General features: G+C 49.5%; 2 protein-coding genes and 1 long non-coding RNA gene across 6 annotated transcripts; 2 read left to right on the top strand and 1 right to left on the bottom strand.

Annotated features, from left to right (window-relative positions):
• The first annotated feature begins 1,012 nt into the window (after positions 1-1,012).
• LOC102449119 (uncharacterized) lies at positions 1,013-12,369 on the top strand. 4 transcript variants are annotated; one of them, XM_075928983.1, is made up of 5 exons: positions 1,013-1,353; positions 1,869-3,577; positions 4,533-4,755; positions 7,816-7,863; positions 11,711-12,369. In XM_075928983.1, exons 2-5 carry the CDS (start codon positions 2,753-2,755, stop codon positions 12,367-12,369), a joined length of 1,755 nt encoding a protein of 584 aa, XP_075785098.1. In that variant the 5' UTR covers positions 1,013-1,353; positions 1,869-2,752. The 4 variants fall into 4 exon arrangements, with proteins under 4 accessions (XP_075785098.1, XP_075785097.1, XP_075785096.1 ...); XM_075928982.1 differs by having other exon boundaries at positions 1,016-1,353; positions 2,645-3,577; positions 11,708-12,369; XM_075928981.1 differs by having other exon boundaries at positions 1,016-1,353; positions 2,492-3,577; positions 11,708-12,369.
• Positions 7,429-19,017, bottom strand: LOC142829381 (uncharacterized). The gene is made up of 3 exons (XR_012903765.1): positions 18,811-19,017; positions 11,680-13,753; positions 7,429-9,563 (listed from the first exon to the last, which is right to left on the bottom strand). It is a non-coding gene; the product is annotated as an uncharacterized LOC142829381 (long non-coding RNA).
• LOC142829359 (uncharacterized) lies at positions 17,292-27,469 on the top strand. The gene is made up of 4 exons (XM_075928970.1): positions 17,292-17,428; positions 19,011-19,093; positions 22,887-22,984; positions 23,777-27,469. The coding sequence occupies exons 1-4, from the start codon at positions 17,420-17,422 to the stop codon at positions 25,480-25,482; spliced, it is 1,896 nt and encodes a 631-aa protein (XP_075785085.1). The 5' UTR covers positions 17,292-17,419; the 3' UTR covers positions 25,483-27,469.
• Positions 27,470-27,471: the final 2 nt, after the last annotated feature.

Below are 27,471 nucleotides of genomic sequence, written 5' to 3'. Positions count from 1 at the left end.
AGAAAACATGACCTATGAGGGTAGATTGAATTGAAACAGATCACACAAAAGCCCAGGAGAAACTGGTAACTGTGTTAGCAGAGCAGGGGGTGGATGCTGGGTAGTAAATAAGGCAAGGATATTATTGAGCAGCTATCCACTCAGTGAACACAGCCCACCCTGTGCTCTAAATAAGGCAGAGGTCCAGTGGAAAAGACATTATGTGATTATGTAATTAAAGACTGTAATCATAATGCATACACACTAGGGAACTGAAATAAGACTGCAGCAGCAACCTTAGTTCTAGTATTTCCAAATCTTTTAGGGTTTGACGTTGCACTTCTAACATTCCTTTAACATAATTTATTTGGATGTAATGTAGAAATGCCTAGAACTCCAAGATCAGCGCCCCACTGTGCTGGGCACTGCACAGACACACAGTCACTGAGAACTGCACCTCGTTTTGTCAGGTGTCAGAGAACCTCCCTTTCTGGAAGAGTTTACACATTCAATAGATTTGATAGATATTGAATGGGAGGGGAAACAGAGGCACAGAGAGGAAATGAGAAAGTCAGTAGGAACAGATGCCAGGTTTCCTGGATTTTTGTCTAGCTCCCATACCCCTCCTCTGTCCAATTGCCTCTTCTGCACCTCTCAGTCTCTCTCAGCCTCAGTTCTCCATTGCGTGTTTTAGATGATGCAGGCCAGATTAGATAAGAGATCACTCCTGGCTTTCGAATCCACACATCTGTAGATGTTCTCCCTCCAACCCTTTGCCTGTGCAGACTACACCCAGTCCAGCACAGGAGGAATTGCCTCTCTGTGTGTCTGCACCGCAGAAAGTGCAGTCGGTGGGTTAAATGTCTCCGGGCCAGACTGTTGCGGGAAAGTCTGGTCCAGGGAGGTTCGTGCAGCTCTCACCTCTCTGTATCACAGTGGCTGTGCGAACAGGAGGCTGCCGCTGTCGCCGCGGGGCGGGGGACGAGGGAGGGCTTGAAAGCTGAGCGGGGAGCGCTGGCAATTCAATAGTCCCCCCCATGATCCAATCCCAATTAGGGGCTGGCCGGCAAGGCAGGGGAGGGATTCGCCGGGACTGACAGCAAACCCAGCCAGTCCTGGTTTTGCAGAGGTGGGATTAACCCTTCTCCAGGATCCTTGTCACTTCCTAGGTAGGACCAGCCTCTCAGCATCGTCTAGGGCTCCCCCACTCAGGGATCCCCCCCCCCACTGCCCCAGCTCCGCAGCACATGGGCATCTGTCGGCTCCAGGGGACCCCCAGACACGGGGAGAGGGGGACTCAGCATTTGCTGGACACGCAGAGGGAACAGGGAGTCGGAGTTGCTGGACCAGAAGAGCAAGAGCCCCCGACCCCAGGTATGTCCCCACTGCAGAAACCGCAAGGGAAAAGGGATCCCTAATTCCCCCTGCCCTTATCCATCCCCACCCAGGATGTGTGGGGGGAGGGGCATTCTCTTTGCAGCTCCTGCTGAGACCTGAGGAACACAAAGCTCCCACCTCAAGAGGGGGGCGGGGGGGAGCTGTCTGTACCTTGGGGCAGGGAAGTGAGGGAATAGCGGGGGGGGGGGGGGGTCCTGGAGAGACTTGCCTGTGCTGAGTGAGAGCAGTGAGTTGGGAGTACAGGTTGTGACATTAGCTCTCACTACAGTTACTGCAGGAGACTCTGGTGGTGACCCTTCTATTTAGGTCACCAGACATTTTTAATGACAAAAAAAAAAATTCTTGCAACTTTTTCTTTAAGGAATTCCCATTCCTCAGCTCTCTGCAGCAGCTGGAGAAATGCCTCTTCCTTTCCCCGGGAAATTTGGTTCAGGTTTGGCTGAGTTGTAAGATGCTACCAATCACCAATTCCTGTCTCTTTTGTTTCTCAGGAAAACAGCAGCAGCTTGGCAAAAGAATCGCTTTATAAGACTGGGCTGTCAATGACCCAGTAGCAGCGGACACTGGACTGGGAATATCTGGGAGCTGCTAGAGCAGCTGTAGCATAAAGCTGGGGTGGGCTGGGCTGCCTTCATCCCCATGGTCTGACACGTGGCTCATAGCCCTTGTGGTGCTCCCAGAGAGTGGCACAAGCATCTCACTTCTTGGAGTGGGTGAAGAACACCAGGACCGGCAGGGCTCCCACTCTATCAAGCACTTTCAAACCTGGGGGTTCACTCCCAACTCTGGGATAGCAGCATTCTCCAGCTGCTGGTTAAACACAGAATGGTCTGTAGCTCAGGCAGTAATAATCTGTTGTTTCCCTCCCTCCTCCCCCATTGAGGGTTTGAACTCTACTTATTACACTTGTTTTTTTGTTGTTGTGGTGGGGTTATTTTTACACTTTTTAAAGGAAAAATACTTAGGAATTACATGCCAAAAACTCTGCTAAAAGGACATTATTTACATAGCTAAGTTAAGCACACACAAGTTAGTAAATAACAGTTTCACATTTGCCTGCTTTGCCCATAGGCATTAATTTAATTTGATAGTTATATACTATTTTTTTCCACAGGACACGTTTAGGGCACCAGATGGATGCCCAAGCAGGCAGAGTTATTGTTGAAGGGGCCACCATAAATCTTGGAATCTGCTAACATGGAAGTGCCTGGCTTTGCCAGCTCAATAGCATACTTGCAACATGTTTCATATGGATCTTTTGCTGCAGGGTGTGCAGGAGGCTGGATGCTCCCAACAGGTCCCATACATGATTATTGAGACTGGCATCTGAGAGTGCAGGTCCTAGCTGGAAGTGCAGCCACTCCTGAGACAGACCATGGCCACAGAACTGGGTACAAGTGTGGATTTGGGTCTCCAATTACAGGTGCCTTTAGAGCAAGTTGTGCAGCCCCCAGTAAAAAGGGAGGAACAGGACCCAGCAGGCCCCGAGCCAGGGCAGGGAGGGGAGCGTGGAGAGAACCTTCCCTTTGTTGTCTGTTCTGGGACTATCGGAGAGTTACTGAGATGGGCGGCTCCACAACAGTCCAGGCCTGAGAGGCAGGATGAGCCGCCCCAGCGCTGGGAAGTCCAGTGGCAGGAGGTGCTGCAGGCCCTATGGACCCCTCCTGAAGTTGTGCCGACCCCGGTAACACTACAGTTGCCTGAGCTGGCTCCCGGGGATGATATTGAGACCTATCTGGCCAACTTTGAGCATGTGGCTAATGCCTGCCAGTGGCCGAGAGGAGAGTGGGTAACACGACTCGTGCCGGCACTCAATGGAAAAGCTCGACAGGCCTATAGCAGCCTGGAGGCTAGAGACAGCAGAGACTATGGGAAGGTGAAAGCTGCTATTCTACAAGGGGAGGATATCCGTCTGGAGACACGGCGCCGGCGCTTCAGGCAATTTCACTACCAGGAGGCTGATGGTCCCCGAGCGGCTTACAGCCGCCTCCAGGAACTCTGCCATTGCTGGCTGGAGCCACACAGCCGCACCAAGGAACAGATCCTGGAACTGCTGATCCTGGAGCAATTCCTGACCATCCTGCCAGAGGAAATGCAGAGATGGGTCTGGGAGCGTGGCCCTGAGACCTGTGCCCAGGCAGTGGCTCTGGCAGAGGGGTTCCAGGTGGGGCAGCAAGAGGCTGGATTATGGGAGCAGCAGGTAAGAATGTTTTAATGTGATAATCTCAGTGGAGACTGTTGTATCTGCAGGGGCAGGGGGAGTGCTAGCTGGAGTTAGCAGCTGGCACTGTAGGGACTCAGGGCTGTAAGGGTTTATGAGCTAGAGGGGAAAAGGGATCAGTCATACCTTTGGAAGGAGAAGATTAAGATACTTCTCAGTATCACAGAGAAATTGAACTGGGATCTTTTATTTGGCCCTTCTTCTATTACATGAATATGGGGATAGAAAGCTGCTAGGCATAAAGCAAAATGTAAAACTTGAACAGGAAGTCACTTCAGGTCCATTTCCACCCAATGCTATAAGCCATGTGAGGCCTAGAAGGGAGCAGCATACAACAAATGGATTGGATATAGTTATGGATAGGAAGACTTTTCAGGATTATACTACCATATATTCAACTTCACTTCCCTCATCTGACCTCTAGATACTGGGAATCAGGAAGGCTCTTTCCTGGGGACAAGATGTTCCTGTAATAATGGGGTCCTTACATCTTTTTCTCAAGTATCTGGTGCTAGCTGCCGTCAGAGATGAAATACTGGGCTAGATGGACCACTGGTCTCATTCAGTCTGGCAGCTCTTGGGCTCCTAATTGCACAAGCCTCTGACAATCTGTTTGTCTGGCCTAGCAGAACCTGCCTGTGTGGCTGTCACTTTGTACAGCTTATTATTATTATAATTAATTTGCTATTTGATGTGATTCCTCAGGCACTGCACAGGGTGTGTTCAAGGGGCATCCTTTTTCTTATGGGCTTATGTTGGTGTGAGGATGTCTGTTTTGTTAGGTGCCCTCCACTGAGCCCAGAAATGGGTCTGTGGTTCCTTCCCCCATCTCTGTGTCTCTGGAGGATGTTCCCTGCAGTCTCCCCCCTCAGATCCCTCTGTCCCCAGCGGGTTCCAGAGACTAGCTACACTGTGATGTTTGGCTCATCCACAGGTCACGGTGCGTGTAAAGGTTGAGGAAGTGACTTCGGAGAAGATGGCTTCCCCTGAGATATTATGGGATGCTCCCGGCTCCCAGCTAGAGCAGCCACAGCCTCGTTCCGAATGTATATCCCAGGATGAGGCGGGACGAGCTGAGATCCCAGGAAACCAGTATGAACCACTCCGTGTTCCTAAAGAGGAGCCCCAGATCCTCCAAGAAATGGGTACTAAGCCAGGTATGAGGCAGGCTCTGGGGCACTGAAGGGGCAGCAGAGGGGTGAGCCCCAGGGCTGGACATTTGAGAAGATTTGGGGAGGACTGATTTGCCTGGGGGTGCGAGCGATGGAATATGAAATCCCGCTGCCACTTCCAGTGTGGGAGAGAAATAGAGGGGGTTCTCAGAATACACAGTGAAGTTTATAGAAATACAATTTTCAAAACAGTGTGTTTTTCCTTTTTCTGTCCAAATATTAATGGAAAAATATAAACAAAAGATTTCTAACTGAAAAATGTCACTGATATTTTTTTCATTAAAAATAAAGGGGAAAGCAGAAAGTTTTGAATAAAGCGAAACTGTTAATTTTCTTTTAACATTTTTCACATATACCCCTCCCCAAAACATGTTTGGCCAGCAGCATCCTTAACATTATGCAGTTGGGACAAAGATAGATGGAAGTTTATAAGAACAAGTTCCTGTCAGGGATCAGTTAGGATATTGAATCCTGCCTCTGTACCAAAAGGTTCTGTGGTAGTTGGGAGAGGGGAAGGGCAGTTATTTGGCAGTTGGGCGATGAGGCTGGAAGATTCCGTGACAGTTGGGAGAGGGCAGCAGCGGGGGAAGGGACATTGCTTAACAGTGGAATGATGAGGGTGGAAGGTTCCGTGGCAGTTGGGAGAGGGCAGCAGCGGGGGAAGGGACATTGCTTAACAGTGGGATGATGAGGGTGGAAGGTTCCGTGGCAGTTGGGAGAGGGGAAGGGCACTTGTTTGGCAGTTGGGCGATGAGGCTGGAAGGTTCCGTGACAGTTGGGAGAGGGGAAGGGCAGTTGTTTGGCAGTTGGTCAATGAGGCTGGAAGGTTCCGTGGCAGTTGGGAGAGGGCAGCAGCGGGGGAAGGGACATTGCTTAACAGTGGGATGATGAGGGTGGAAGGTTCCGTGGCAGTTGGGAGAGGGCAGCAGCGGGGGAAGGGACATTGCTTAACAGTGGGATGATGAGGGTGGAAGGTTCCGTGGCAGTTGGGAGAGGGGAAGGGCACTTGTTTGGCAGTTGGGCGATGAGGCTGGAAGGTTCCGTGACAGTTGGGAGAGGGCAGCAGCGGAGGAAGGGACATTGCTTGCCAGTTGGGTGATGAGGCTAGATTAGAAGGTTCTGTGTCAGAGAGGGTTGCCAACTTTCCCAACTAGATGGACCAGACACCATTGCCGCAAATGGTTATGATCTATCCAGCCAAGAAAATTGGCAACCCTGATAACAGGAGAGGGCATCCATGGGGAAACAACAGCAACAACAATCAAAATGGAACCTGAATAACAAAATGAAGGAACTAAAACTGCTGGTGACAGAGGTGAAATGAGATATTTTAGGGATAACAGAAACATGATGGACTAGTAGTCATGACTGGAGTATAGGGATTGAAGGGTATGTGCTATTCAGGAAAGACAGAAATAAAGGCAAAAGTGATGGAATAGCATTGTGTGCTAGTGATGAGGTACACTGTAAAGAAATTAGAAGCGATAGAGTGGATAGAAAAGTCAGTTTGGGCCAAAACTGATTTGGGAAAGAAGGCTTCTAAAGATTCCCCTAGGATAGTGCTTGGGGTGTGCTACAGACCCCATGATCTGATTTGGTTATGGACAGAAACCTCTTTAATGGTTTTAAATACACAAATAAATAAATAAACAAACAGATAAATACATTGTGTGATCGTGGGAGACTTCCACTTCACAGAACTAGATTAAAGGCTGGTGGATCCGACCCACATGCTCAGGCTCTAACTGATCGTCATATATGAGACTATGAAGGATTTTTCCTCCTGATCAGATTGGCAGAGATTCTGGGAGTTTTTTTGCCTTGTTTTTGTATCCGGTCACTTGCAAGTTATAAGTAGTGTAAAGTAGTGTAAATGGTAAATTTCTCTGTAGCTTGAAGTCTTTAAGCCATGATTTGAGGACTTCAGTAACTCAGCCAGGGATTATGGGTCTATGACAGGAGAGGGAAGGCAGGGAAGGGGGGAAGTGGTCTTCAGTGTATAGGAGGGCAGACTAGATGATCATGATGGTCCCTTCTGACCTTAAAGTCTCTGAGGGGTTTTCTATAGATATTAAAAAATTAGAGAGAAATGGCAAAATCTGAAGGGAAAATTTAAGATTTTTCCATCAATAACTGATGATTAGAGGGAAAAGGCTGGAAACCAGTCCCCTAATCTCCCATCTCCCCATGAAGATTAATCAATAGCTAGGAAGTTCCTACCATGCTTTGGCAGTGACATTGATATGGGCAACAAGGAGCCCTGTGCTTTGAGAGATGTTTATTTGGGGGGAGGTGAGGGATGCATTGAAGAATCATAGAAATGTAGGGCTGGAAAGGGCCTTAAAAATTCTGGAAAGTTCTGTGGCAGTTGGCAGGGGCAAGCAGAGAGGGATGGGCAAGTTAGGGGTTAGGGTGGAGAGTTAGGATGAGTTGGGTTGTTGGGGTGGGGGTAGCAGCTAAAATGGATTAAGCAGCCGGAGCACCCAGGCCCATTAAATCACTGCCAGAGCCCTCAGCAGTGCACTCCAGGTGGAGCTGAAAGACTGGCGGGGGAAGCTAGCCCCAAGCCCTGCCCCTTACAACACAAGCCCCACCCCACAGAACTAAGCCCCCGTCCCCCTTTTCTATCAAGACTTAATAATTAGACAATGAGGGAAAGTTGAGGAGATTTTAGGCTCAATATTTGATTAAGGAAAAAACATCAAAAGCCTGAGAGCTTTATATCACTATTCAAAATTGAGAGAGGAAAAGGTTAAATCCTGAGGGAGAAGCAATTGCTCAAACCAAACTCCCAGAGGTGACCACAGCTTCTGACATTGGAAGCTAAGCCTCCAACATGCTGACCAGAGATTTACAAGCAAAAAGACTCAATGCAGGAATCATTGGGTGAAAGCCTCTGGCCTGGGTTATGCAAGATGACAGACTACTAGATAATCATAACAGTCCCTCCCAGCCTTAAAATCAATTAAGCTATAATTTGTCCTCATGCATGGACATTATGATACATTCTTTAATTATATTATTACATACTGTTTTTTCCCACAGGTTCCCAGCTCCATTCAGAGCACTTGATGGATGGAGCTCACAGGATAGGTAGGCTATTTAATATTTCTTTTTAAACTTCCTTCAGAGTGTGGCATCACTGCCTGTCATCAAAGCCCTGTACTGAATAGAGAATTATTAATTTCAGCATGGACGTTTCTATGCTGCTTTTATCATACATCTTGGTTCTTTACAAACATGAATTAAGTTCTCTTCTCTACACCCTTCTGAGGTGACATGGCATTACCCTTACTTTACATCTATGGAATGAAGGCCAAAGTTGTCAAAAAGTCTCTACCAATTTTGGATTTCCAATCTGAGATTCCCAGGCCCAGAGTATTTAGCATTTTTATCGCACTTGCTGTGATGCAAGAGTAGCTATTGACCTCAGTTGCAGATGACAGTGACAGCAGGCAATAATTACTAACTGACAATAAACACAAAGATTCTAAAAATTAAAGCTTTAAAACAGTTAGAACACTAATCATCAACATGTATCATAATATACAAAGTAAATATTCTTAAACCAATCTCTAGTAAGTTCTCAAGCAGCATTTTTCTGTCTACCTGTACATTTTGGTTATTCATTGATGAATATATATTTTAGGTGGTTTATATATGTATGATGAAATCAACCTTTACCGACATTTACCAATAAAAATGTAATAGTTGCAAGCTTAATCATAATGCAAACACACAGGGTAACCAGTTTAAACTTGTACAACCAATCTATATTCTGGCATTTCCTAACATCAGAGTGTTGGATTCTGCAGTCTTAATGTTCTTTAAAGATAGTTTTTGGGATGCAATTTCTTATGCTTTTTTAGAAACTTAAAAATTGAAATGCTTTCATATGGAACTATATTAAAACTCCCCCCCCCCCCCCCCAGGTTGTCAGAAGTATTGTGATCCTTAGATCCACAGTGCTGTTCTTTATCACATAAGCTAATGGAGTAACTGGTATATTAGAACGATGTTTTCTTTTATGTGGACACACCATTAGAGGTGGAAGGAGACATACACTTTTCCAATGGATTTTACAACTGTGTCCTGACTGTACAAGAATGTTGAGACTCTAGAAAAACAGGCTCAATTCTAGATTCTGAAGGGGAGTGTGTTCTAGTGGTTACAAAATCTTCTGCTTATGTACATCACCAACCTCACTTTGTCTCATCCCTAGGGCCTTTTCCTACCCCTACCCCTGTACTTTTCCCTTCTTCACCCCTCTGAATTTGAGTCAGGATGTTTCCTCCTTTTCATTTGTGCTGGCTGAGTGCAGCAGGGAGTCATTGAGTGAACAGGAGAGAACAGGTCCCTGATCTAAATTCTGGAGCCTTCCCTAATCCAGACTTTGACAGCCAGGTGACGCAATTGCAGGAAAATCTTGTATGATCCTTTGAGTCACAGAACAAAGTGTGTTGAGTTACTCTGTGGGGGTGGCACATGAGCAGTAGGGTCACTTGGAGGAGCTGGGGTAAGAGCAGACAGAACCTTGGGAGAATTTATCTGCCAAACTCTTTAACAGCTCTCTACCAAGCATGCTGAGATTTTTCAAAGGTCTGTGACTTCACCAGTTCTGTGTGGATTTCATAGCAATAATAAAAGATACATTCTTGATTCCAGGGGTGAACCATCTTGTCAATGTAAGGAGGTAAATCTTGCTTCCCCACTCCCTGCATACCCTTTATCTTCAAGGTCAAGTATTCAGTCAGTCTGCAGAATTTTTTGACTTCACGTAAGGGGTCACAACCCTGAAAAGATTAAGAAAAGCTAATCTAGACCTTCTCAACAATATGGCGGGAAGAACATTTTTAATGGCGAATAGAACACTGTATTTCCCCCTAAATTCATGCTCAGAAATGGTTGAACTCATCTGGCAAAACATAAAATCAATCAATCAATCAGCCTGAGATGGAAATTTTCAGAAACAGTTATTTGGAAAAAGTTCTGAGAAACTAAAACAGGGTATTATAATGGGAATAGTCGGGCAATCTTAACATTAGGCAATACTGGGCCTTTCTTAATCCATGAGAAGCATAATAAGTAAACATAGTCCATGTGTGCCTACATGGGGAGGAAATTTCTGACACAGAGATTCTAATCTAGTAAATAAGGCAAAGTCATAATCAGAATGGGCTTTTTGGACACCTACATTAATATTATACAATAAAAAAACTGAGGTGCTCTGATATTATAGTAATGGGGCCAGATGAGTAGGGTTTCTTCTCACAGGGTTTGTTCTGAAGCAGCTGATTCTGCCTCTTGGGTTACATCTATACTATAGCCCTATATACTCTGAGATTGATCCACCAGCAGTCAATCCAATGGATCTCGTGAAGACCTACCAAATTGACTGCAGATCACTCTCCTGTTTACACTCCTGTCATCTGAAGAAGTGAGTTGTAGCCACAAAAGCGCATGATATCATCTACATGTTTTGTAAGTCTTTCAGGTGCTACTTTAGACTTTTTGTTGTTTTTTAAGAAGAGTAAAGAAAGTCAATGGGAGAGTTTCTCCTCTTAACTCCACCATGGTGTAAACCCTTCAGCAACTCGACGTAAGGTACTTCGACTCCAGCTATATTAAAGAATAATGGATGTAGGGAGTGGAATCCAATTATCTTGGAAGTGAGGGAAAGATTTAGGCTCATGGGGTGCCAGCCAAAGTCCCTTGGAAATATATTCTAGAACTTAACCACCTTTATAGTTAAAGAGTTTCTGAATAGCTAACCTAAATTCTCCTTCATGCAGATTAAGCCCGTTACTTGTTTTCCATGTCCACTGAAGGTAGGACAAGAATTGATCACAGTTCTCTTTATATGTCATCTAATTCCGCTCTTTCTTCTTTTCTCAAAAGTAAACATGACCAGTTCTTTAACCTTTCCTCAAAGGTCTGGTTTTCTAACCTCTTTATCATGTTCTTTGCCCTTTTCTGGACTCTTTTCAATTTGTCCACATCATTTCTAATGTGTGGTGCCTAGAAATGGACACAGTATCCCGCTAAGGCCTCCCAGTGCTGAGTAGAGCAGGACAGTTACTTTCAGTGTCTTACATACAAAACTCCTGTTGATGCAGTCCAGAATAACACTAGCTTTTTTGCAATTTCACTGCATTGTTCATTTGTGTTCAATTTGTCATCCTTTATAACCCCCACATTCCTTTCAGCAGTGCTACTACCTAGCCAGTTATTCCCTGTTTTGTAGTTATGCATCTGATTATTGCTTCCCTAACAAAGTATTTTGTACTTATCTTTATTGAATTTCATCTTGTTGAATTCAGACCAATTCTCCAATTTATTAAGGTTGTTTCAATTTTAAGTCTGTCCACCAAAGTGCTTGTAACCCCTCCCAACTTGGTGCCATCTGCCAATTTTATAAGCATACTTTCCCCTCTATTTCCAAGTTAGTCCTCAGAGGAAGTCAATCACCCACTGAGTTTTTGAATAGCTGAATCACCCCCTTCTCTTTGGAAAAGGGTCCATATGTGTGCAGTACAAAGAAGGGAATGAATGAGACTGAGAGTTTGGCTCTAATTGTCAGATCTTGTTAGCAGTTACAGTCCCCTTCACAAAATCGCTAACCTCAAGTGTTTAAAAATCATGGGTTAACCTCCGCCCCCTTCCCCAAATCAAGCGAGCTGCTTAAGAACATGTTTTTTAGAAATTACTAATACCTTCTGGGTTCTGTTAGCTCTAAATCCAGAAGGTGAACAATTAGGGGGTTCATATTTTCCAGCTTTTCTCCTCAAACAGTAGGGCTAGAAATTGGCTCACTTAAAAATGAAGATTTCCCAATAATCACATAATTACAGAAACTGTTTTGAGAGCAAATATCATGAAAGTTGGCAACACCTGTCCTCCCCAACTCACCTCTGGATTCTCTCTTCTCTCATTCCAGCAGATGACATGGTGCTGAGCACAAGTCCCCGGCTGGAAGAGACAGAGATGGCAGAGCTACGCAGGGTGTCCCAGGGAAGATACAAAGGAAAGGCATTCCGGACTCAGCGCAGGGTGGGGAGGCAGAATGGGAGCTCCATGGGGAAGAGGCAGGTGGAGCCAGCCCCTCTTCTGCCAGACTTGGGAAAGCCAGAAGCTCAGCCCAGGCCTTTCAAATGTGCTGAGTGTGGGAAAACTTTTTGCCGCAGCTCTGACCTGCTGAGACACAAGCGAATCCACCGGGGGGACCGTCCCCACCACTGCACTGAATGCGGGAAAAGCTTTGTCCGGAACTCCCACCTCCTGATCCATCAGGTGATCCACCGTGGTGAACGGCCCTTCACATGCAGCGAGTGTGGAAAGAGCTTCAGTCAGAGCTCCACCCTAACAAGACACCAGCAGATCCACACAGGCGAAAAACCCCACCGCTGCCACCAGTGTGGCAAAAGCTTCGGGCGCAATTCCAACCTGACAAGGCACCAGAGACTCCATGAGGCCGAGAGGGTTTACCGGTGTGCGGGATGCGGGGAAGCCTTCCGCAGCAGGGGGCTGCTCATTTCTCACCAGCGATGCAGCAAGAAGGAGAGACCAGAAGCTTGCAGAAAGCGCACAGTGCCGGCTTAGTTGGAGACAAAAGGGCAGGGTTTGCTATAACTATGGGTTGTGATACAGCTGGGGGTTCCCAGTACATGTCAGATGGGGATGGCCCCAGCTCCACAACTTAACATCAGTATTGCAATGCAGAGATGATGGCACTATGGCATTGTTCTCCCTGATAGGGAAGGAGAAACATTACCCATCTCCAAAAACTACTCTGTCTGTTTCACCAGAGCATTTTTCTTCTATCCAACTCCAGACCCGTCTTTCTAATCATATGCACTGCCCACTCCCTCTCTCCCCCCATCCACTGCTCCTTATACAAACCATCCCTCTATCAATCTAACCATCTCTCCCCATACATCTCTCCTCTTTACTTGTCTGACTATCCAACCCCTAACAAACTGCAGGCATTCTCCTGCCCTGAGTCTCCTTCTGGTCATTCTGCCACATGTGTAGATGAAGCAGACTACAAACTTGGATAAGAGTCTAGCCCAGTGCACCAAAGGGACTGTGGTGGGATTTGTAAGAGCTTTGGTTTGCTAAGGGCTTCTACAACTGAGTAGGTTTCTGGAGGTTGACTGGTGGCAGACTTACTTTATGACTGCAGTTATTTATAGTACAGTCGTGCTTGAAAGGCCCCATGGAGACTGGGAACCTGTCATGTGAGGTCCTGCGAAGGCATATCTATCTAAGGGACATATGGCCCCTTCTGCCCCCACTGCCCCCACTGAGTGCTTTGTGTGGTGCAAGATATCAGGGCTTGGCCATGCTGAGCAGTGCACAAGCACATAACAACCAAGGGCTGCAAAGTACACAGTGAATGAGCTCTTGGTTCTGTTGCTCCTGAGACATACTGTGGCCAAGATGAAGGCCTCATTGTTCCTGATGCTGTAATGACACACAGCAACTGAGTTGAGCCCCCTTGCTGCATAGACCCACAGTGAGACACAGTTCCTGCTCAACAGAGCTCACTGCCTCAATAAACAGAGTGGGCCATAGAGAGCATTCGCCCAAGGTTATTTAGCAGTTCCTTGGCTGAGCCAAGAACAGAACTCAGGTCTCCAGTATCCCACCTAGTGCCTGATCTTCTAGGCCACTAGGCCTTTCACTTTGGATGATATTTATCAGCAGGTTGGTGTGGAAAAAGCTGGCGGGGTGGGTAGAGTCTAGCTGTCAGGAAGAGACAAGGAAAACAACGTTCATACATTGGGAAAATAAATGTAATAGTTCGGAATACTCACAGACACCCCTCCTGGGAAATCCCACTTGTCTGATGGTTTGGTCAATGCCCCCAACACTCCTGATTGGCTGCATAAAAACTGTGACAATCTATAACAAGGACATAAACAAACCTGAATGCAGACTCCGAGGAGGAGGGCTGAGCTTTACACAGCTGTATTTTCACTTCCTGTGCAAGGAAAGCAAGGTTAGTACAAACCCTAGAGGTATCCTTCCCCAGACAGACCATGTTGGAACACCTGCTGCATAGGAGTCACGAAGTGATGGCCTCCAAGCTGTCTTGTTTTTCTTACTCAAAATATCCAGCAGTTACTGATATCTGTGGCAAACTCAAATGTAATAACTGCAGTTACCATCTGTGAGCCTCATAGCACTTTACAAGGAGTTTTGTTGTCCTTGTTCTTCTGAAAGGGAAATGACTTGCACAAGCTCATGGTCAAAAGCTAGGACTCCCTGATCCTACTAGAACACACTGCCTATCTCAAGTCAGTGATCGATGCCAATAATCCTGAGTCCTAGTCCAGTGCTCTGGGACTTACCTCTTCTTAGAGCAGGGATGGAACCCAGCTATCCTAGCTTGCCCCTTCTTCCTCTGTTCTCACCCACTAGATTCTGCTGCCTGCCTTGAGCCACAAGTAGAAACTACTTGTGGTCTATAAGGTGCCACAGGACTCCTCGCCGCTTAAGTAGAAACTAGGAGTCCTAACTCACTTGGGGTATGTCTACACAGCAACATTATTTTGAAATAACTAGTGTTATTTTGAAATAACTTAGTCCGCATCTACACAGCAGGCAGTTATTTCAAAATAATGTCGAAATGCTGCCAAGCTAGAGGCCTTCTTACTCCAACTCCTGTAACCCTCAGGCTGTGTCTACACTGGCCACTTATTCCAGAAAATCAGCCGCTTTTCCGGAATAACTTGTCAGCTGTCTACACTGGCCCCTTGAATTTCCGGAAAAGCACTGATGATCTACTGTAAAATCATCAGTGCTTTTCCGGAAAAACTATGCTGCTCCCGTTCGTGCAAAAGTCCTTTTCCGGAAAACTGTTCCGGAAAAGGGCCAGTGTAGACAGCACAGTAGTGTTTTCTGCAAAAAAAGCCCTGATCGCAAAAATGACGATCGGGGCTTTTTTGTGGAAAAGTGCGTCTACATTGGCACGGACGCTTTTCCAGAAAAAGTGCTTTTCTGGAAAAGCATCCTGCCAATGTAGACGCGCTATTTCCGGAAATACTTGTAACCGAAAACTGTTCCGTTTTAAGCATTTCCGGAAAAGGGTGCCAGTGTAGACATAGCCCCATTGTATGAGGAGTAGGGAAAGTCAGAGGAAGAATGCTCTATTTCAAAATAAGTGCTGTGTAGATGCTCCCAATTTCAAAATAAGCTATGCAATTGACGTAGCTCAATTTGCATAGCTTATTTCAAGTTAAGCCCTGCTTTGTGGACACACCCTTAGACAAGGAAAAAGAAACCAGCAGATCAGTATTAGGGACACACAAAAGCAAAACATTCAACTGATACCTAGATATTTATTTCAAAGCATGGGTTCAAATTCCACTTGAGATATGTTGGAGTTGTCACTACTCCACATGTTAGAATTTCTGGGTTTTTTATTTCAACTTTCTAAAAAAATCTAGGAAACTTTGTATCCTCCAGCTACTCTTCAAAACTGTATTAAATGTATTTTCTTAAAGTTGCAAAGTCAAGCATTCAGAAATTGAGAAATATGAGAATTAAGGTTGTCCATGCAACCTTAACTCTGCTCCAATAAGGGAAAAAGTATGTGATGCAATTAGTATGTTATTAATATAAAAATGAATGTTGATTAACAAGTAGGTCTGATAAAAATATGTTTTAAGGAATGATGTCAATTTTTTGGTTTCATATTTGAAACTGCTCTAATTTAATTGGATTTTTTTTGCAATTTATTACAAATTCTTTACCTTTTAAAAAAATTACTGAAATTAGTATCAGAGGAGTAGCTGTGTTAGCGTGTACCCACAAGAACAACAACTTTAACAGATTTATTTGGGTATAAGGGTTAGTGGGTTTTTAAAAGCCCATGAAAGCTTATGCCCAAATAAACCTGTTAGTCTTTAAGGTGCCTTAGGACTCATTATTATTACTGAATTCATTTGTTTATTAAATGCCTGGTTTTTTTTAATAAAGTGGTTTTGATAAAAATATTGAAATAATTTAAAAATTAAATACATGGAATTGAAAAACACATAAAATTGTGTTTTTCACCAAAAATAATTATTTTGGTAGCATCAGTTTTTCATAAAATATTTAGTATTTCCCAAGGCAATTTCTAACAAAAAAAGGCTTTTACTTAAAAACATCTGAACTATTATTATTGGTTTTATTTAACGTTTATATTGTGGTAATTCCTAAAACTCTCGATCACATTGGACTCCGTTATAATGATTATTTATTAGTTGCATTTGCACTAGGTGCTGTAAAGGCAGATGATAAATGACGTTCCATGTCCAGGAAATATAAATGAGACGAGAGCGCCTTGGAGAGATTGCATTTTAATGCATACGCAGAAAAGGGCAGAGTTAACATTCCGGGAACCTTAACTCTGGCATTTCCTAATTTTTCTGTATATGACTTTGCAGTCTTAAGACCATAGTTTTAATGTGTGTTATCCGAGACATTTGATATGGTCCCATTTCACCAAAGTAAATCTTTAATGTATTTATCTACACAACACTCTTTTGAAGTAGGGAGCTATTCTCATTTTTCCAGATGGAGGTCAAATATACAGCATAAACTTTTGCTGGTATAGTAACACCAGTTATAGTGCACTTAAAAAAAATCTATACTCGCAAAAGGCCTTGTCTAGGCACAATTATACTGACATAAAAATGTGTGTCAATTAAGCTCATTTCACTCATAAAACCAATGCAACAGTTATATCAGTGAACACTTTTTTATCATAGACTAGGTCTAAGTTACTTGTACAAGGTCTGGTAGGGAGTCCATCTGAAGAAATGGGCTGTGCCCACAAAAGCTCATGATCCCATCTACATGTTTTGTCTATAAAGTGCTACTAGACTCTTTGTTGTTTTTTTTCCATAACACAGTAGAGATTTGAACCAAGATCTCTCTAGGTCTTAGGCTAGTGGTTAACTACATAGCATGTGCATCTAGAAACTAAAAACAGGCAGGTCCCTACCTCGGTTAATGACCAGCCAAGATAATATTTTGGAATAGAGGAACTGTGTCCCAGAGGCGAGATGTAGAGGTTTTGAGACTTTGCTATTGAAGGTGCAATGACACAGGGAATGACTGAGCTCAGTCTAATTAGGCTTGCTTTGTTTTGGCAGGTGTTCATTAAATTCAGCCAGACAGCAAGACTAACAAGCTGCCTGCAAGGGCTCACAGAGAAGCCACTGCAGCGATTCAGCCTGGGGACTGCGTGCAGAAGGCACTGGCTGCTTGTAGGGCAGAAATGCCGAGCGGCTCTCGCTCCTGTTGTGCGGGACAATCCCTGCCCGGCGGCGTTTACACGGCGCGTAGGGCAGACACAAAGGAGCGGGAGGGAAGCGGAGGCACAAAGAGGGGAAGTGACACGTCCAGAGTCACACGGCGGGGCTGCAGCCCAGGGGCTGAGCGGGAGGGGCCCGCCTCGCGCAGGGGTGCTGGGAGCCCGTCGCGTGCGGGCCCGGGCCGGGGCAGCCCCGCGCTGCCTGCTCCCCGGGGGCCGGCGGGCGGGCCAATGGCGTGAGCCGGGGGGAGGAGCCTCCCCCCGCGGCCCCTTCCTGCCTCCCCGCATTGTCCGGGGCGTTTAACCCCTCGCGGGCTGCGGCGCCGCGAGCCCGGGGGGGCCATGGAGAAGGTGGGTCCCGCGCGCTCCGGGCCGGGGGGGGGACGGGCCGGGGACTCGCACCCGGACGGCAGCGCCCGGCGCAGCGGGGACCCCCCCCCCGCAGCAAGGGGCGGCCCGGGGGGGGGCTGCTCCAGGCCGCCCCCGTCTCTGGGGCTGCCCCGCGGCTCGGCGGGCGGGCGGGGCGCTCGGGCCGGGGCGGGCGGGCCGCGGGGCCGGGCGCGGGCGGACAAAGGGGCCGGGCCGGGCCGTGCGGCCTGCGGGGGCGTCCCGGGCCCTTCTCCCCGCCCCGCAGCGGCGTCTGCGCGCAGCCGGCGAGATGGGCCCTGGAGCCCCCCCCCGGGCCTGCTGCGGTGTTACACCCGTGGGGGGGGGTGTGTGTGTGTGTGTGTGTGTGTGCCCCCCCTCCCCGTGTGTGTGTGTGTGCCCCCCCCGTGGGGGTGTGTGTGTGTGTGTGAGAGAGAGAGAGAGCTGTGCCCCCCCCGTGGGGGTGTGTGTGAGCTGTGCCCCCCCGTGGGGGTGTGTGTGAGCTGTGCCCCCCCGTGTGTGTGTGTGAGCTGTGCCCCCCCGTGTGTGTGTGAGCTGTGCCCCCCTCCCTGTGTGTGTGTGCTGTGCCCCCCCTCCCCGTGTGTGTGGTGCCCTAAAGGCCCATATGTGTTACCCGTGTGTGTGTGCGCACGCGTGCTGTGCCCTAAGGACCCGTGGGGGGGTGTGTGCGCTGTGCCCTAAAGGCCCATATGTGTTACCCGTGTGTGTGTGCGCACGCGTGCTGTGCCCTAAGGACCCGTGGGGGGGGGGGTGCGCTGTGCCCTCAAGGCCCGTGTGTGTAAGAGAGGGTGATGTACCTCCTGGATCCCAGTGAGTATCTGTCTATGCTGTGCCCCAAGACGTGTTTGTGATTTATGCCCTGGACCCAGCATGTTTCTGTGACAGACCCCTGGGATGCGTGTGCACATATGCCTGTGTGAGCATGTGTCCGTGCATGCGTGCTTCACGCACACACCCCACACTGGATTCAGTGTGTGCGTGAGAGTGTTTGGGATGTCAGTGTGATTTACCTCGGGATCCTTGTGTATATGTGGAATTTACTAAAGGGATGTGGGTGTGCACGCACGTGTGTGAAATATTGTGTGTTTGTACGCAGGCCTGTGTCACTTATCCCCAGGACTTCAGTGTGTGTGTGATTTACCCTGGGACCTCTGTGTGTGTCTATATCCATGCACCTGTGATGTACTCTGAACCCCAGCGTGCGTGTAGGTTATCCCAGAATGTGTGTGTGTTCCTTCCATATTGGAGGAAGGGTCTGTGTGTATGTGTGTGATTGTAATATTAATTTTGATGAAGAAATATAGCATTGAACATGACATTCGAAAGAAAAAGATTGTGATATTTACCGTGGTCCCTGTGTGTGCGTGTTCGCTGTGGGACAGGCACCTGCAGTGTGTGGCCTTTTCCAGCACAGAGGCTCTTGGGAGCTGGGAACAACTCCTTTCTTGCTCTGAGGAGCTGGCTCAGTGGGATGGCTCTGCCCGGCTGTCCCCTTCCAGTAGGCTGTTGTGAATACCTCCACACTCCTGCCTCTCTCCTGTCCTAGGTGGAGTCTGTGACGTACCCTGAGTTTCTGGTTGATGCTGAAAGCAATGGCCCCTTTCCACTGGAGGACCCCAGCGAGGAGAGGTAATGGCCCAAGCCCAGGTCATGTGCCCTTACAGGATTAAGCACGTGATGTACTTACGGTGCTGCCAAGCTGGCGTGGGGGGGCTGAGATATAGGCCTGGGGCTGTAGCGATTTGGATTCAGTTCCTGCTGCCGCATGCTTTCTGGGTGACCTCATGGACTCTGTCTGGGCTGGACAGTGTCTCTAGCAGTGAAACGGGGGAATGGATTCAGCAGGGGCATGATAAGTCCGTATTGGAGCAGTGATTCAAAGTCTGTGCCGTGCTAGCAGCAACAGAACCCTGATCTCGCTTAGGGTCTCTTGGTATCATGGTGGTATCAGCAGTAATACCTGGGTGCTACACCGACAGGCAGTGGAAGTCCCTACGCTCAAGCACTTACAGTCTAAATGGAGACACCAGGCACATAGTGACGTACAGTGACATGCAAGCAAAATGCTAGGGCCAGGGGGACTCTGTTAATTGTTCTCAATGGGAGCTGCTTGGAAATTTAACCACTGACTTATGCACCCACAATGTAATACAGGCCTCTTCACACAACCTGCTTGTGCTCCATTATTAGCAGGGAACAGAGGCGTCTGTCCCTGCAGGAGATGATCCTCTGACGGAAAATACAATTGCAACATGAATCATAAACTAAACACAAAAATCGCTGTGGTAGCCGGCACAAGGATGGGTGGGAGTGGTAGAGACACAGTGGGGACACAGAGCCACCTGAGTTGCTTGGTAATCTGGGCTCATTTGAATAGTGTATGTTGGAACCCAGCTGTCGTACCTCGATGCCTTCCTACTTCTGTACCTTCGGTGGTCTGGACTGTCAGTGTCAGCGTCGTCCGGTCAGGGTCGTCCTGGCACGCTCCTGGCAGGACCTCTACTCTGTCAGTGATGATAAACTTTCGGCTGCGTGCGTAACAATCGGTACTCCCTTTATCTAGAGTGTTAGACCCCGTGCACTTGGGTCAACACAGGAGATCTCTGAGAGGCCCCGGAAACGACAGATGCAGGCAAGGTTTGAAATCAGTCGAGCAGGTTTATTGTCAAATGCGAATCTCTACCAGTTGGTAACAGAGATCAGTACAATGTTACACCACTGGGCGCTATGGCCTGCGTTGACAAGGTACCAACACCGGGCAGGCCTATTGCCATATATCAGATATTAGCAGCAGTTAGTCAAAGTTAAGCTACTCTGCATTCTGTAAGTTTAGGCAATGACACCTGCCGTTCAGGCGCCTAGTGTGCCCCCCTCCCCAAGGTCGGCCGGAGAGCACCCTCTGCGGTGTCCTTTTATAGACAGGTACAAACAACTTACATCATTTCTTTACATACCAGGTTGCCACCCTCTTGCCTAGATACTACCCCTCACCTTACGGAAGGGGGGCTTGTTTACTATCCTTCATGCTGTCAGTCTTGACCCGGTCCTGAACCTGGGCCGGTATGTGCATTAGTTTTTGGGGAGTCTTGTACCAAGACATTTCTTATTAAGATGTTCCGTTACTCCCCTTTGGCTTACAGTTTGTATCCAGTGCCTCCCTGTGTCCTTCCATGCTCAATCTAACGTACACAATTATCAATAGGGTCTCTTTCTTGGCTCCTGTGTGTTACTGAACCAAAATCTTGCTCACTGGATTGCAGGCCTATTTCTGTTTTCATGTTACAGGCCTCTATTCAGGCCTGCTGCCTCCATGTTACTGACCCTTAACTTACTACACCAGCCAAGTGCAGGGTCCCACAGCTGGGCAGGAAGGATGTGGGTCTTACATCCAGGCTGGGAGCCATTATCCTGGAGAGCAGTGGCTCTAGAAAGGATAGGTCAAAACATCTGGACTCGGCGATCCCGGTGCGATACTGGGAAGGCAAACTTGATCTTTGGCTATGTAGGCAGGGGGGTATGAAGACTTCCTGCCTATGGCATTGGTGAGCAGTATTCCCTGTAAGATGAGCGCTTGGGTGAGATTCCAGTGCCGCTCAGCTGATCAGTAGAGTGCCCACAGCCGCCAGCTTGTGTTTCTCAGTGCACATCATAAAATTTATTCCACAAGTGGATGGAAAAAAATTAGAGGGAACATTATTGGTGAGACCCCTATTGGATATGGGACCCACACTTCCGAAGCTGAGAAACTGTGGCTCAGAAAAGAGCCACAAGAGTGATTCACCAGAATATCTGTTGCCGATGAAGAGACTGACGGCGCTTGATGTTTTCAGTTTACTCAGAGAAGGTTAAGAAGTGACATGATCCCAGTCTGTGAGCACCAACATGAGTAGGGGATTGCTGAGAGCAGAGGGGTCTTTAATCTCCAGGAAAAGGCTGAGCTAGATCCACTGGCTGGGGGCTGAAAGGAGACCAATTCAGGCTGGAAATAAAGAGCCCATATTTACCAGGGAGGAGAATTAACTGTTGGAAGAGCTCTGCTAGGGATGGGCTGAATTCTCCCTCACCAGGAGCCTTGTCAGTGGAGATGGGGTGTCTCTTTCCCAAAGCTCCACTCTAGCTCAGCCAGGAGTTACTGGGCCAGAGGTAGGAATCTTGGGGGGAGATTCTCTGGCCTGCTTTAGGCAGGTGGCCAGGTTGGATGGGCACAATGGGCCCTGCTAAATTTACGAATCTCTAAACAGTGGCGCTTCTTGCATCACCTTCTGCCAGGAGAGACTGGGCTAGCCAGACCATGGTGCTGAGCCAATCCGGTAATCCCCATGGGCTGTAGCGGGGCCAGTTTATTTGCATTCACTCACCATTGTTGCCAGGACTGGTGATTTTTTTTTTTTTTTTAACCACAAGCTTTGTGATTTTTAACTGTTTTATTCTCCCTAAAAACCCCTGCAACTGTGTCGGTGGGAGACTCATACTTTTATGTTGGCGAGAGGATATTTCCAGCCCTTGTGGTTGGGGAAGGAGGAGTAAATCCCATAAGTGCATGAAAATAATTTAATTTTTAAGATGCTCTGACACGAGAGCGGCCTGGCTTAGCATTTTTTAACTCTTTGGGTTGGCAAAATTATTTGGCGCCAACAGCTTGTTCCTCCCCATTTTCCCTGTCCCGCTCTCTGCAATTTGTTCCTTGTTCCAGCGCCGCAGGCTGTGTGGGTACCATGCAGAGAGGCGAGTTAATGTCGCCTGGTTTGGAGTGTGCATTGGAAGAGCCATATTCTCTTCAATCATTTTTAACTTCAGGGCCAGGCCAAAGCGGCCTCCCACCTGAGGGGTCAAATGCTCGTCGTAAGGCACTCGCTGCTAAGTGCTTAGTCTGCTCCCTGCCCCCCCATCCTGTGTAGACCGAAGCCTTCTATTTGTGCTGATGGAGCCTCTCAGCATCAGCATTCAGCTGATGCAAATCTTGGTAGTTGACGGAATCTTGGTAGTTTACATGGGAGATTTGCACCGGGCTGGAATTGCTGCTTCATTCCCAATGTAGCTAAAATCCGAGACGCGGTGGAAAGGTTCTAATCTACATGTGTAGGCCCTGGTCATGTGATCTGACCCTCATCCCTGTGTAGTGGGATGGGGGTTCTGAAGGGTGGGACCGGCTTCCAGACCCACCCTCCGGGGCTATAGAATAGTCGACTAACCAATAGGAATTCATGAGGTTAATCGACTATTCAGTTAACTGATATTTAACATCCCTAGCCCTGTGACGGGGGTTTCCAGGCCTGAGCTGGCTCCGTTTATGGCTCGCAATAAAAATGTCTCAGCTTTGTCAGCTGATTCCTGGGGTCCCAGTGGGGAGCAGCGTGGACCTGGGATCCGGTACCTTGCCCGTGCTAATGGCCGTCTCCTGTCGTCTCTCCCCACGCACAAGCTTCCCGTTGGCGCACTCGGCGGAGTTCTCGTGGATGGAGCGAGAGGAGGATCTGTGTGACTCCGATGAGCGGGAGGAGCTGAGAGTTGTCCTGACAGGTGAGGAATCCTGGAAGGGAACTTTCAGGGGGAGTAGGACAGTAGGGAGTTGCCAGACTGGATCAGTGCCTGGGTCTGTCTAGCCCAGTCTTCCGTCTCCAGCGGATCTTGCAGGGAAGCTGGGAGAACCTGCAGTTGCAGATTGGGGCTAATCTGCTGCCACGTTAGATCCCATCTTGGTTTCTGACAAAGATCGGCTCATGGCATCAGCATTAAGTAGCTCTGGTTGTTCCTGTGCAGCTCCCAGACAGCCCATCCTGCTAAGCTCTCGGCCTGGGCTACGTCTGGTAGCAGAGTTCCACGAGCTATCGATACACCACGTGGAGAACGTTCAGCCTTTGTGATTTCCACTTCCACTGCACAGCCCCTTGTTCTTCACTGAGTGTTTGGCAGTAGCTGCCAGCCCCCAGGGAGCCAGCGAGCCCGGGGTCTGCATCTCCTGAGCATCAAAAATCTTCTGAGCTGGGGCTTTCATTTCAATTTTCATAACAGAAAATGGAAGTTTGCCTGGGGCAGATGGCAAGTTTGCAGAAACGGTTATTTTCCGTCAGAAAAATCATTGTGGCGGACTACTCCTGACCCATCCTAGACGTCTCTTCCTCCAGCTCCGCGCCAGCTCAGCCAGGGGTTACTAGGCCAGAGGCGGGAATCGCTAGGGGGCTAGGCAGGGGGCTGTTCTGGCCTTGACCGCTGTGACTCCCAGTACAGAGCCCTCCCTCCCCATGGGACCCCTCCTCCCCTGGGTGTGACTGACCTGTGTCTGGTTGCCTCTCTCCCTTTGCCTTCCGCCAGATGACGGGGTCCTGAGTGAGGACGAGGAGGCTGACGATGTGCCAGAGCAGGAGGACGAAGATGGGGATGCAGAAGGGCCGTTCTCAGCCCGCTCCGAAGGGGACGACTCCTGCGGGAGCTCCGAGAGGCCCCAGGGGCGGTGGGGCGGTGCGGGGGCGGGCGAGCAGGCCTGCGGTGCGGAGGACAAGCCGTTTCGGTGCTCCGAGTGCGGCAAGGGGTTCGCCCAGAGCTCCAACCTGATCAAACACCAGCGGGTGCACACTGGGGAGCGGCCCTACCGCTGCCACCAGTGCGGCAAGGCCTTCACCTGGAGCTCGTCGCTACTGGAGCACCAGAAATCCCATGCGGGCGAAAAGCCCCACAGCTGCCCCGAGTGCGGGAAGAAGTTCAGTCGCGGCTCCACCCTGCTGGAGCACCAGCGCATCCACACCGGCGAGAAGCCCTTCCGCTGCCACCAGTGCGGCGCCCGCTTCAGCCAGAGCTCCACCCTGGTGCACCACCAGCGCACCCACACCGGGGAGCGGCCCTACCGCTGCGACGAGTGCGGGCGCAGCTTCGGCCGCAAGTCCACCCTGGTGACCCACCGGCGGACCCACACCGGGGAGAAGCCCTACCACTGCCTGGAGTGCGGGCGCAGCTTCGTGGTCAGCTCCGACCTGGCCAAGCACCAGCGCACCCACACCGGCGGCCAAGGCCCCTACCGCTGCGGGGAATGCGGGGAGGGGTTTGGCTGGAGCGCGGCCCTGGCTGCCCACCGAGCCAGCCAACACGGCGCCGAGAAGCCCTACCGGTGTGCCGAGTGCGGGGAGGCTTTCCACCAGAACGCCACGCTGCTGGTGCACCAGCGCACCCACGCCGGCGACGAGGCCTTCACCTGCTCCGACTGCGGGGAGTGCTTCCTGGAGAGCGCCAAGCTGGCCCGGCACCGGCGCACCCGGCACTGTGCCGACGGGGAGGAGAAGCCTTTCAAGTGCTCGGCGTGCGGCAAGGGCTATGCCCAGAGTGCCGGCCTGCGGCACCACCAGCGGGAGCAGCCCTTCCGCTGCCCGCAGTGCGGCCAGAGCTTCTTGTGGAGCTGCCGGCTGGCTGAGCACCGCCGCAGCTGCCGCTTGGCGGAGAAGCCCTACAAGTGCCCCGAGTGCGGCAAGAGTTTCGGCCAGAGCTCCAAGCTGCTGCGGCACCAGGTGACCCACACCGGCGAGAAGCCCTACAAGTGCCCCGAGTGCGGCAAGATCTTCAGCCAGAGCTCCAACCTGGCAGAGCACCGGCGCACCCATGCCGGCCAGAAGCTGCACCGCTGCAGCATCTGCGGCAAGAGCTTCGCCCTGGGCTCCTACCTGGCCAAGCACCAGATCACCCACACCGGGGAGCGGCCCTACCGCTGCACCGAGTGTGGCAAGGGCTTCCGCCAGAGCTCCAACCTGATCCAGCACCAGCGCACCCACACGGGCGAGCGCCCCTACACCTGCCCGCAGTGCGGCAAGAGCTTCTGCCAGAACTCCCACCTCATCAAACACCGGCGCACCCACACCGGGGAGCGCCCCTACCGCTGCCCCCAGTGCGGCAAGAGTTTCCGCCAGAGCGCCAACCTGCTGGAGCACCAGAACACCCACACCGGCGAGCGCCCCTACCAGTGCGGCCAGTGCGGCAAGAGCTTCTGCTGGAGCTCGGCCTTCAGCAAGCACCAGAGGACGCATCTCAGCTAGGGGAGCTGTGCTGGGACCTACCTGAGCTGTGGGGGGACCCTGTGTTGGGACGCTCTGGGCCTGCCTGAGCTGGAAGACCCCCCACATATGGGAACAGTAAGCCCCATCTCCAGATATGGACCCCCTATGGGGACTCCCAGGAGCCAGGGCAACACTGGGACCCCTCCCTGCTTCCCCCTCCTACTCCCAAGCTAGGGGGCCCAGTATGGGGACCATCAGGACATCCCATGGGCATGTTGGAGAGCCCACCCTGTCTTGCATCAGGGTGGCCCTGGCTGGTCCCGCTCATGGGGGATGCAGGATCCAGCTATGGCACATGGAGGCAGATTGAGATCTAGGCCCCATTGTACTGGGTGCTGCATAGACAGATCGTGACCGAGATCAAGGCCCGTTGGGCCGGGTGTTGCACAGGCAGACAGTGAGTTCAGGCCCCTTTCACGCCTGTTACTGAACAGTCAGTGACCCTCCCTGATTTACATGTACTGCTGTCCACTGCCTGTCCATCCAATGCAGGACGGCCGCTCGTGGGGTATTGGCCCAGTCCTGTTTGCACACCCCAGCGAGCTGAGATTTCACTGTCTCTGTTGGGTGATCATTGTGCAACCCTTATATTTAGCAGATCTCTGATGACACTGAAACTAAACTTGTTTTGCTGACTCTGCTGCAGTTTTGTTATTGAGGGGGAGGGGGAGAGGAGAAACTACTCTGCGGTCTGATGTGACTAAGATGAGAGGCAACTCTTCAATAATTTTGTTAACCACAGGGTGGAAGGTGAGGTGGGGCTGTTGGTCAGAAAGGAGCAGAGAGACAGGAAAGTAGGGGTGGGGAGAAATGGACACTTTCCACAAATTCCAACCCACGATGGGCTCGGGAAAGCAGCAAAGACTGAGAGCGTCTCCCTGTATTCAGAAGGTTGTAGAAGGACATGAGCCCTTTAAGCTCAGAGGAGGGAGATTTATTTCTTTTTGGAAACCCATCACATTCCTGATCGATGTGCCCTCCTGGCCCCTTGCTGTTTTTGGCCACCTGACTGTCCATCTTTGTCTTTTTGCAAAACTGGCTTGTAGCCTCCACCGATTCCTCAGGACTCTCCCATGCAACATGTCGTCAAATCGTGGAACAACCTGTCGCAAGCTGCTGCTCACGCTGAGAACTTAGCCAGTGTCTATGTGGCTAACAAGACCAGTATGCTAGTGAATGATAAAGAAGCGGGTTTAGACGGGATATTAAACCTCACGTTCCAGGGTTTAAGATCATCTCTAGCTATTAGAATGAGACATTCATAAGCATAATTACCTCACCTAGGGGGGGGTTTCACACCACCTTCTGCAGCATCTGGTGCTAGCCAGTGCCTGAGGCAGGACCCTGAGCTAAATGAATCCCAGGTTTGAGACAGTCCCCATTTGGAAAGCACTCCCATCACTAATGCGCAGTTACAATGAGAGCATCCTGGCTCGACAGAACAACAGAACAGCTACGTGTGGGGATGGTATTTGCTCCTTCTGCTCTCAGCCAGGCATGCAGAAAACTTCACTGTAAACGTGACCCACTTTCCAGGAAAAGCTCTTTTCTAACATGATCATCTTTGCGATCAGACCAGAAACTTGGCACCCAGGACTCGTGGGTTCCCTCCCTAGCCCATCCCCTCTCCATGTCCATCTGGGCTAGCAGGGACTCCTCTATGGATAAAGAGTTTTGAGCTCGGCGAGCAATCCCTGCATTAATGCAGAGCGTGATGGCGACAGACTCTCTCATGTGTGTCTTGCAAGTGATTTTACCAAAGCCGTTCGGGGTGCTCTCGGGAATGACAGACCAGTGAGCCCTACCTCTCCGTATCGGATATATCTGGTGGAAATGCTAAACACAAATAGAATTACCAAACAGCTAGGAGATAGTGATATTTGCTAGTGTCTAACCAGGACGCCGCGCCTCACTAACCTGTTAGAATTCTTTGAGTGTAAAATAAATACAATAGTGACTAAAGGCACA

The sequence above is a fragment of the Pelodiscus sinensis genome, chromosome 4 (assembly GCF_049634645.1).
Source record: "Pelodiscus sinensis isolate JC-2024 chromosome 4, ASM4963464v1, whole genome shotgun sequence".
In the NCBI taxonomy this organism is placed as follows: domain Eukaryota; kingdom Metazoa; phylum Chordata; order Testudines; family Trionychidae; genus Pelodiscus; species Pelodiscus sinensis.
Note: the sequence above shows the minus strand (reverse complement) of the source record. Positions and strands in the feature narration are given on the sequence as shown.

Coding starts and splice junctions, on each gene's coding strand:
- LOC142829359 (XM_075928970.1), top strand. Junction 19,094..22,886: donor GAGGACCCCAGCGAGGAGAG/GTAATGGCCCAA, acceptor CCCACGCACAAG/CTTCCCGTTGGCGCACTCGG. Junction 22,985..23,776: donor GCTGAGAGTTGTCCTGACAG/GTGAGGAATCCT, acceptor GCCTTCCGCCAG/ATGACGGGGTCCTGAGTGAG.
- LOC102449119 (XM_075928982.1), top strand. CDS start 2,753: ATGGCCACAGAACTGGGTACAAGTGTGGATTTGGGTCTCCAATTACAG. Junction 3,578..4,532: donor CTGGATTATGGGAGCAGCAG/GTAAGAATGTTT, acceptor GCTCATCCACAG/GTCACGGTGCGTGTAAAGGT. Junction 7,864..11,707: donor GGATGGAGCTCACAGGATAG/GTAGGCTATTTA, acceptor CTCTCATTCCAG/CAGATGACATGGTGCTGAGC.